General features: G+C 32.1%; 1 protein-coding gene across 2 annotated transcripts; it reads right to left on the bottom strand.

Annotated features, from left to right (window-relative positions):
• Positions 1 to 522: 522 nt before the first annotated feature.
• LOC114323264 (putative serine/threonine-protein kinase PBL7) lies at positions 523 to 5,591 on the bottom strand. 2 transcript variants are annotated; one of them, XM_028270815.2, is made up of 5 exons: positions 5,101 to 5,591; positions 3,856 to 4,049; positions 2,524 to 2,776; positions 1,869 to 2,260; positions 523 to 1,210 (listed from the first exon to the last, which is right to left on the bottom strand). In XM_028270815.2, the coding sequence occupies exons 1-5, from the start codon at positions 5,189 to 5,191 to the stop codon at positions 923 to 925; spliced, it is 1,218 nt and encodes a 405-aa protein (XP_028126616.2). In that variant the 5' UTR covers positions 5,192 to 5,591; the 3' UTR covers positions 523 to 922. The 2 variants fall into 2 exon arrangements, with proteins under 2 accessions (XP_028126616.2, XP_028126617.2); XM_028270816.2 differs by having other exon boundaries at positions 2,587 to 2,776.
• Between the last annotated feature and the right edge of the window lie 4,798 nt (positions 5,592 to 10,389).

Raw genomic sequence — 10,389 nt, 5'->3', positions numbered from 1 at the left:
GTTCGCACAGTCACTAGGATTATGAGTCTGTTCGGTGTAGTATTTTTAAAACTAAAAATTTATAATCAAAAAGTAAAAATTAAAATAGATTTTTTTTGTTTCAATTTATCTAAACTATTAGAAATTGCACAAACACTTGTATGACAATAGGTCATGATACAAATTACAATCCCTTGGATTAGTGTTTGTATGACGACGGTATTGATACAATCCCCCTGGGTAGTTATAGCCGATGACACTATTGGTTAGTATGGTAGACGAATCTAATACTAATAATAAAGATACAACCATTGGGCATAGTTTAACCTTTGCAATGATTGTGTTCTGGACTTTTAAGCCAACATTTCAAGATTATTGCAACGGTAGAGGGTCCATTTTTGCTAGACTTTCTTCAGGTTTTGAGAGTAACAACCATGAGGATATCCATGCTCCCAATCAACATTCATGAACACTGCAAAGACCACGAGCAAGATTTAACCATAAGGAAGGCCAACACAATACCACCCAAAATTGTGATCACTCTTGGCAAATATAGCTGTTGTTTCTGTATAAATGGCATTTAAATACAAGAAACCCCAATTAACATATAAAAAAGAGTGACAAAAATTTATAAAAGAAAGAAATTTTGTTGAGTTACAGCGAACACTGGGTGGACTGGGAGCCGGCTAGCTAGAGACCCGCAAAATTTGATCAGCAGCAACAATTGATGTGTGCAGTCTGTCAAACTCCTAATGAACTAATTCCCAATCCTCCTGTACACTATACCACAAAAATCTATCCATCTTGATAAGATTTATACCTAAACGCCACAGCTAACAAGTCACAGTAACATAACCATGGGCTTCTAAATTTTAACGGTCTCAAATTAGTCTTCTGGTTTAATCTCTCTCTCTCTCTCTCTGATCCACAGCCACCATTACTGCTATCTTCTAATTCTAGGAGTGGAAGAGCCTGAGCCTGAGCCTGAACCTGAACCCGAGCCTAAGCGAGTGGTTTGGACTTGCTTGGTTTCAGGGTTGTATTTTTGGGAAGAAAGATAGGTTAGAGCTGTAACGACGTCTGCTATAAGGGGTCGCATGTTTGGCTCCTCCTGAACACACATTGCAGCAACAGCAAGAGCTTGATACAATCCCCTCAGTGGGTATTGCCCTTGGAGCACGGGGTCAACCATCTCTATGAATTTCCTTCTGTCCTTGAACAAGGGCCGAGCCTGCAAGCACATGGGCAACAATTACATGAGACTCCATACTGAACTATTTTAAAGTGACAAGAAATTGTATTTCTGTTCTATCAATTAGAAAGCTATAATGAACTCCTAAAGCCTATGTAGCATGGGATACGGGGTATGGATAATATGTTGAAGTCAATATGGCAAGACCTTTGAAAAAAATGATATAGGTAGGGCCAGTTTGCGTTAAAAAAAAAATTATAATTTGAAGAAGTGCATTATATATAACAATTAGAAACCAAACGTAAAAATTAATTACATGACTTAGTTGATTAAGGATCCAGCTTACAAAGCTGAGTTTAATGCTAAAAACAAGGTTCAAACTAGATTTTAATGTCATTACATTGGAGAACCTACAAGCCAAAACTTACTTCTAAAAGCATGCTAGGCAACAAAGAAAGTTCTATCAAGCTAACTTTGTATCTGAATAAAAGAACTCCCTATCTTGTACTTGTACAATTCAAAACAAGATTTAAGTTGAAATTTGTTGTTCCTCCACAGGTACAAAGTACATATCCAAGTTGTACCCTCACAAATCAAAATTTAAAAAAGAAAAAAGAAAAAGGGATATGTGTTTCGCGCAAAATAAATCCACAATTGCACAAACATATATAAAAAGAGAAGACAGTGGGTCCCTTACCCATGCAACCAGATTCTGCTCATTCCCAACCCTTGAATTGTCAATTGCCTTTCTTCCAGTGATGATTTCAAGAAGAACAACCCCAAAGCTATAAACATCTGATTTTAACGTAAGCTGGCCTGTCATCGCATATTCTGGAGCACAATATCCATAGGTTCCCATCACTCTAGTGGATACATGGGTATTATCCCCAACAGGACCCAACTTGGCCAAGCCAAAATCAGACAGTTTGGGAAAAAACCCTTTGTCGAGTAAGATATTTGAACATTTTAAATCACGGTATATGACAGGAGGGTTCGCTTTGTCGTGCAAATACTCCAAGCCCTTTGCAGCACCAGCAGCTACTTTCATTCTTGTGTTCCAGTCGAGTCGTTTTTTATCAGGTGGAAGGTCTGTATATTTACATATCAGAATAACAAAATATAATCATTAGTAACAAAACAAGATCTATTCAAAAAATTTCTTGAAGATTATTCCAAAATATGTAACAAAAAGATAGCACTTCAGGAAACATGGTAAAAAAATTCAAAAAACAATTAATGAAATAGTATAACAGAATCCTAATCCAATCAGCATTTCCCTTTTCTTTCAGGCTGTGAAAAATGCTTCAGCTTTTCAACTAACACAAATACCAGATGCAAGCAACAAGGCACACCTTTTGAGGCATCAAGTAAAGAGGTTTCGGACATTAAATTATTGAGTATGTTAATGTATCTACCATGTAGATGGTCTTCCAATGATCCTAATGGCATGTATTCATAAACCAAAAGTCTCTGATCTCCATCAGCACAATATCCAATCAAGTTAACCAAGTTTGGGTGATGAAGTAAGCTCAACATTAACACTTCAACAAGGAATTCTCTGTTTCCCTGCAAACCGTTGCGATCAAGTTGCTTGATTGCCACAATCTGCACAAACAAAATATCAGGATGAGGCATTACCACAAGCTTACTGTGTAGGGTTAAAATTCCACTTCCCAGTACCAGAATTACACCAAAGCCTAGCAGTGAAAATAACAATATGAAACTCCATAAAGAGGGAAATGAGACCACCAAAGGTTGAACATAATGAATATGCGCACAGTAAAATCAGTGACTCAGAGGAAAGAGGCCCCAAACTTTCCTTGTCCTAAGCCCGACAAAAAAAAGCTTCCTTTTCAAAAGGCCAACAAAAAACAAAAAGAAAAAAATACCTAGTACCAAGCCCCATAAAATATATCTTGTGCAAAGGCTGGGCCAAAAAACTTCCTTGTCCAAAATCCCCTAGTCGTAAAGACTAAAAAAACCCTCTTTGTCCAATGGCCCAACATAAAGAAAAATCATATTTGCACAAATAGCCAAAGATCCTCAATCAAAAAGGCTGGAGGGAAAAAAAATCCTTATCCAAATAACCCATAAAAAAAAAAAAAAAACTTATTAAAAACAAAAAAAAACCAATAGTAAAGCTTGTAAAATAATAAATCCCTTAGAATTTTAGTTACAAAAATTGAAGAGAAGAATGAATGTCGTATATTAAAAAAAAAAAAATCCAGTACATAAAAAAATTAATAAATGTTTATTTAAATACAAAAAAGCCTCCAATTGAAGTTGTCTTAAGCCTCGATGAGAGTTGGGTCAACCCTGACTTTCCTAACAATACCAACTAAGCCTATGTCTGCAGGCACTTTCTATATGATTCTATTGTATCGTTCCTAAAATTATTTGTGACCATATTTTAAAAAGAAATTTCTACTTTGTCTCTGATCTCATAACAACAGACTGTCACCATCAGCAGCAGTCTTTTCATATGAGTACATCATATATTTAAGCACCATCTTTATTAAAACAAAATAAAGAGGTTCAGATTTCAAAAGAAAGTTATTTGCAGCATTCACCAAGATACCAGCACAACAAAGAAAAAGCATAAAAGTACGTCTGTTACTTGCCATTTATGAGTCACGATTTCTTTTAAAATTTGTAGAACTGAAAAACTAATGAACATAGCAAACCTGGTTGGTACTCTCCAATCGCCCTTTATATACTCTGCCAAAGCCTCCTTCACCCAAAAGATAATCGGCCCTGAAATTCTTGGTTGCAGCTGCTAATTCATGAAATGTAAAAATGTGTGCTGCTATTTGACCAGATCCTCCATCCCTTGCAGCTTCCTTCTTTACATCCACCAATGGATTCACCTTCACATTTTCTGAAATGGGGAAGAAAAAAAAAAAGCACCCAGTAGTAAGTAATCAAAACTATCTGAAGTATGAACACGGATAATGACAAAAGCACATCAGCAATCTGAAAGGTGGTTTGCAACTTGCTTCTCTGAGTAGAGAATGTAGGACTACCAACCAACAACGTGAAAACTTATACAACAATCAAAGATTGCAAAAGACAAAATGAACAACTTTAGCTTGGATTCTTCCGATCATTCAGAAAAATACAAAATCTATCCTGCATTAATGGTACCAATGCTTGCATGAACACCATTCATTATGGGTCATTTATGAACCAACAAAGGTAGTTATTAAAGTAGCCAAAATTCTAATGTACTCTTCCAGGCAATCTAATCTAAATCTAAATCAATAAGACAAAGTCCCTTTTAATTAACACTTGCACACTTTAAATGAGAACTAAAATAAATTTGAGTTTTAACTTAATAAACCATTTTACGCAATCTAACCAAAATTAATAAGACAAAGTGCCCTCCATTTTACATTTACATGACAATACAACCAAAAGAAAATACAATTTGGCCAATCCTTCTCTTAAAATAACATTAAGGTTATAACTTAAATCATAAGTCAAATGAATTTTAGAGAAATGGAACCCGGGATGGTTAAATTTAGTTAATTTACATTCAAACAAGCCCATGAGTAACAACTATGATTTGAACCACAATTTTACAAAAAAATCCTCATAAAAACAATTGGGAATACCCACCAAAATCTTAAGAATTTTGCAAGATTTAAAATTCATTATAAAAAAAACCCCCCATTTTAGAATAGCCAATAAGAAATCACGCACCAGTGGTAATTGGCTAAAAAGCATTTCATCAAAAACCTTCCGCCCAAAATAGAAGTAGATCACAAAAAAAATGCGAACTCACAAGAATGATTCGAACAATTAACCCCATGAAAAGTTCTCATCAATTTGAAACAAATCTCAAGATGAATAAAGGGGAAAATGCATAGAATTAACAAATGGGTGTATACGAAATTTTCAATTTTGTGAATTTGTGGGTTTGAAAGTACCTGAAGTTGATGGGATCTGATCATCAGACTTCTTAATCTGCTTCTTCTTCGCATTTTTCTTTGATTTGCCGGAGCAAATGAAGCAACCCATGATTTCTCTCTCTCTCAAAACCAGACCAGTGGAACAGTGACGCTATAGAGAGAGAGTGCGGGGCAAACTGAAGAATACCAGAGTCCAGGCACAACTTGGGAGAGACAGAAAAGAGAGAAAGAGAACAATGAATTCAGACAGAGAAGAATACGGCGTTAGAAGGCGAATTGCCCAAATTGAAGCGGAAAAACCAGCGCGTATAAATAGAAAAGGGTTGGAATGGAATCGGCTTATGGTGGTTTTGGTGGGTCAACCGTCAATCCACATATTGACAATACTGGTTTTGGTATTGTCTTGTTTCCCCTTTGAATTGTCCTAAACTATTCTATGTAAAAAATCACTAACATAGGATGGGAAATGTTCAAGACCCACAAATATCGTTTGTGAACGGATTCAGTTTGGTAAATATTTTTTGAATTTGATTAATTAAATATTTTTTTTATGTTTCAACTTGTTAAATTTTTAATAAATAAATTTAAATATATTAAAATTTGAATCGTTTAATATTTATTATTTATATATTAATTAATATAAAAATATGTATAAAAATAAGATAAATATATTATTTGTATATTTAAGAAATATAAATGTAAATAATAGTTAATTATAAATAGTACATTTAAGTCATGTTTGACTCACAAGACTAATATTGAGGTATTAATAATCCTATCAAATTAGTTTAGTATTCACTATCCAATTGGATTAATAGGATAAATTATTTATTGGATTAATAATCTCACCTCTACCCTATTACTAATAATGCTACAAATTTGTTGGATTAATTATTCATTGAATTAATAATCCTAAATCAAAATGTTAAAACAAATATAGGATAATTGGACCCACAGATTAATAATCCTAATCTCATGCTCTAATCCATCCAATCAAACATGCCCTTATATAATAGTGGTGGCAGATATTATTATTTTGATAAAATATTGACTCTTTTTTTTAAGTATGTTTATAGACTATTGTATATATAATTATATAATCAAAATTTTAATTGTAACTTTAGTCTCATACGCAAATATGAATTTACAAATTTTTTGACTCATTAAGACTCGTGAATAAGCTTAAGCTCGAATTAAGCCTAAACCAACTCGGTTCGGGTTCGAGCTCGAGCTCGAACTCATTAAGATCTTAATAAACAAACTCAAATATATTAAGGGTTGGTTTGGGATGTTCTAAAAAAGTACACTTTTTGACTTATTGGCTTATATGGGTTGGATTTGCGTTGGGTTTGATGTGATATATTAGAGATGTGATGTGATTTAAATAAGATGATGTGACTTAAATAGGATAGTGACTTTTTGATTTTTTGTATTATTTAATTTATGTCAAACCAACCTTAAATTCTGTTCGACTCGTTTGTAACCCTATCCACTAAATACCTTCATAATTATATTCATAATAATGTTGTATTATATATGTTAATTTTTGATTTATTACACATCTAATGATATAGGCCCACTCTCACTTGTCACATCATTGTGGGTGGTTTGTGGGTGTCTAGCATTACTTTTATTGGCCGTGATTCCGACCCCCAGTTGGGGTGACCCCCAGTGCCACATGGCGCTCCGCCAGTGACTGAAACCCAAAAAAAAAAAAAAAAATTTGTTTTTTTTGGCCAATCAAGAGTGACCTCCAGTACCTCCACTGGGGTCTTAAGCTTTATTCTACTTTTATAGAAAATTTTACTATGCACACCTTTTGAAAAAGATGTACTATATGCACTCTTAGTTATGTTTTTTATTTTTATTTTTAATTATGACTATTTTTTTTTTAGTTGTGATAATATGTTAGTTATGACTTATGAGGTTTTTGATTATGTTACATGTAGTATTTGGTTATAATTTTTTTTTCTTTTTTTGATTTTTTTTTTAGAGCTTACTAGATTAGAGCACCCTAAAAATTTAAAAATTAAAAAAAGTCTACTAAAGGTGGAAAAAACTACGAAAGATAAAAAAAAATATTATTATTATTATTATCTTTAGTGAATTTATTTTAGATTTTATATCTTTAGTGTAAAAAAAATAATACAAATTCCAAAAAAATTACTAAAGATAATAAAGTTAAAAAAATGTGACAATTTAACTATTGTTGAATAGAAAAATTACTTGGACAATACAGTTACATGGTATGAATCGATGACTTGTCTATGTAGATAAAACCAACTGCGCTTCAATTGTTCTAAACTTGACAATTTTGTACTAATTTTAATTTGTTTGGGCTCATCTTACATGAATCATCAACAATTAACCATGGAATCACCTCCTATAATTTTTCTCACAACTTATAAGGGGAAATCTGGTGTTCCCATTGCAAAAATTTGAAAAAGCTCACAAAAAAAAAATTATATAATAATTTTTTAACAATTATCAAACACATTAACTATTTAAAATTTATAAAAGCACAGAAAAATTTATTATCAAACCCCAAATCTTTAATATACGGAAGTTTTGCCTTAAGACACAATTTCTTATTACTTGGTATTTCTCTCTCTCTCTCTCTCTCTCTCTCTCTCTCTCTCTCTCTCTCTCTCTCTCTCTCTCTCTCTCTCTTTTATGATGAAATATCTCTCTTGATTCATTTTGGGTTGTTTGAAATGAGCTATATAAGTATACTTTTTTACTTTTTAATTAAAAAGTAGAGAAAAAATGATTGTTTAGAATAATTTTTTGACTTTTTACAAAAAAATGTATATTAAAATATTGTATGAAATACCAAAATTATTGAACTACCCTTCTGACATGCACATTTGCTTTCGTGCATGTCAGTGAATTGTGTCCATCACTGTTTAGTGCACTCTGTTTTTGTTTTTGTTTTTTTTTGTAAATTTTTTTTTCACCTGTGCATGTCAGAGGAAGGGACAAAAGTAAGGGCAATTCTGTCTTTTTATCCTCTGATTTTAAGCCACAGTTTCCCGCCCAATATTTGTGAATAATATAAACTTTTTTAATTTTTTAATAACTTTTGACTTTTTATTTTTTTTGTAAGTTATCCCAAACAAACACTTTTTATTCTTGATTTTTTTATACATATTCATGGTATTGTGTCACAATCATATGCTTTTCAATCTTTATAGTAAAAATTATGAATTCACGCCCTATGTGAGCCGTTGAGAAGTGATCACTTTTTTTTCTTCTTTTTCTTTGAGTAGGCTAGTGTAATTGTTAACGAATTACTTTGAAATCTTCAAATCATGGAGACTTCTATGAGCTTTCCATTTCAAATAATTTGATACCTCTTTGAAATCTTCAAACCCTCAAACCCTTAAAAAACTCGTTTTTGAATATAAAATTGAAATGGAAGTGCACCCAAGGCGGTCCAACCAAAGCATCGTCGAAAGAGCTATTTTTTGTCAAATCTTGTACTACTTACTTACTTATTATACACAATAAATAATATTTAATGTCACATTAAGGTTTTATTTAGATGTGGTTTAAGATTAAAAAATATTTTTTAATAAAAAAATCTTAATTCATTTGGCAAAGTTATTACCCACCAAAAAAGTTGGTAATATGTCAAATAAATTAGTTTTTTAACATTAATTTTTTATATGTTTATTTTTAGCCAATAAGTTGATGTTTTAAATAGGGTCTTGTTACATGTTATTGCAAAAATTTGAAAATATTATATATTTTTTTTATTACATATTATGATTCAATCTTCACTGTACTACGTGATAATGTGGGCTTAATTGTAAACTTTGAAATTATAAAAAATTACAACATCATAAACTTAGACCAAAAAAAAAAAAAACGACATTAGTCAAATGTCAAATTTTGGCTCACCGTTTGAATGATTCTTTTGCACATGAATGCCAAATTTTTCTTTAATATGAAATTTAACCCACTATTATAGATGCACTATTCATTTTTACCATAAAAAGCATATAATAGAAAAAACAATATAATTTGTGAACAATTATTTATTACAATGTGTGGCACACTATAATAAATTAGTTTACTTTAATATTGGATATTTGTAACGTGAGTGTTGGTTTTGTTTGAAATTCACACAAATATATGATGTTCATTAGAGGACAAAATTCACTTTGTTTATTGTGGTTATAATGAAGCTATGTGCATAAAATAATATATATATATATATATATATAAAATTAATATGTAATTCAAATTCAATTATTATATGATAAAACTCACATTTTTAAGTGAATATGAATCATATATTAAATATTATGAGTATTTTTATGTGTACGAATTTTATATAATTAGTATTTGTATCACAGTATTTCATCTCTCTATGGTTTAAATATATACAAAGAGCTTTCATGTAGTTTTTGACTAAATCATAATTTTAAAAAGGGTTAATTATAAAAAAAAAAAATCCCAAGTTTCTCATGCTTTTCAATTTAAATGTCAAAATTTTAATTTCGACAACTTAAACCTGGGAGTTTTATTCGTATTTCAATGTGAACCCTCTGTTCATCTCTATCTCACTTCACTTTTTCCTTCTTTCAAATTCAAACCCATATATTCAAGCTCTTGTATCTCCTTCGTCGTAACTCTGTTTTGCCTCATTTTTCGCATCGTTGGATTCACCTCATGGCCTAGTTTTCATTCCACCCCTCATACGTCTTGTTTCACCTCTTTTTGCGTGCCATTGGAGCTCCAAAATTTGGCCAAAAGTAAAATTTTTCTCTTTGGGCAAAATTTTCAGATTAAAACCCACATATTCAAACTCTTGTATCTCCCTCGTCGTAACTCTGTTTCCCCTCATTTTCGTGTCGTTAAATTCACCTCATGGCCTAATTGTCATTCCACCCCTCATAAGTTTCATTCCATCTCTTTTTGTATGCCGTTGGAATTTTGAAAATTGGCCAAAATTAGATTTTTCTCACTCTATTTTTTTTTCTTGCTGCTATCACGACAATATTTTTGGCAGTGGAGATACAATGGATGATGCTTGTTTGGAAACCAAGGCGCCCTAACATGCTCACCAACCCATTGGTTTTTGATTTTTGTGGGTAGTTGTATATCTATCACCACTCGACGACATCACCACCATTACCACCACTACCTCATCTTGCAAATAATGATTATGAAGCAGTAGTATTAGCAACAGCAAGCTAGGGAGAGTAGCCGCGGAGGAGAAGGAAGAAGAAAAAGAGAGCGCGAGAGAGAGATCTTAAATTTGGCCAACTTTTGGTACCCAATGATATGCAAAGAAGAGGT

This window comes from Camellia sinensis, chromosome 1 (genome assembly GCF_055761805.1).
Source record: "Camellia sinensis isolate YWXY chromosome 1, ASM5576180v1, whole genome shotgun sequence".
Lineage (NCBI taxonomy): Eukaryota > Viridiplantae > Streptophyta > Magnoliopsida > Ericales > Theaceae > Camellia > Camellia sinensis.
Note: the sequence above shows the minus strand (reverse complement) of the source record. Positions and strands in the feature narration are given on the sequence as shown.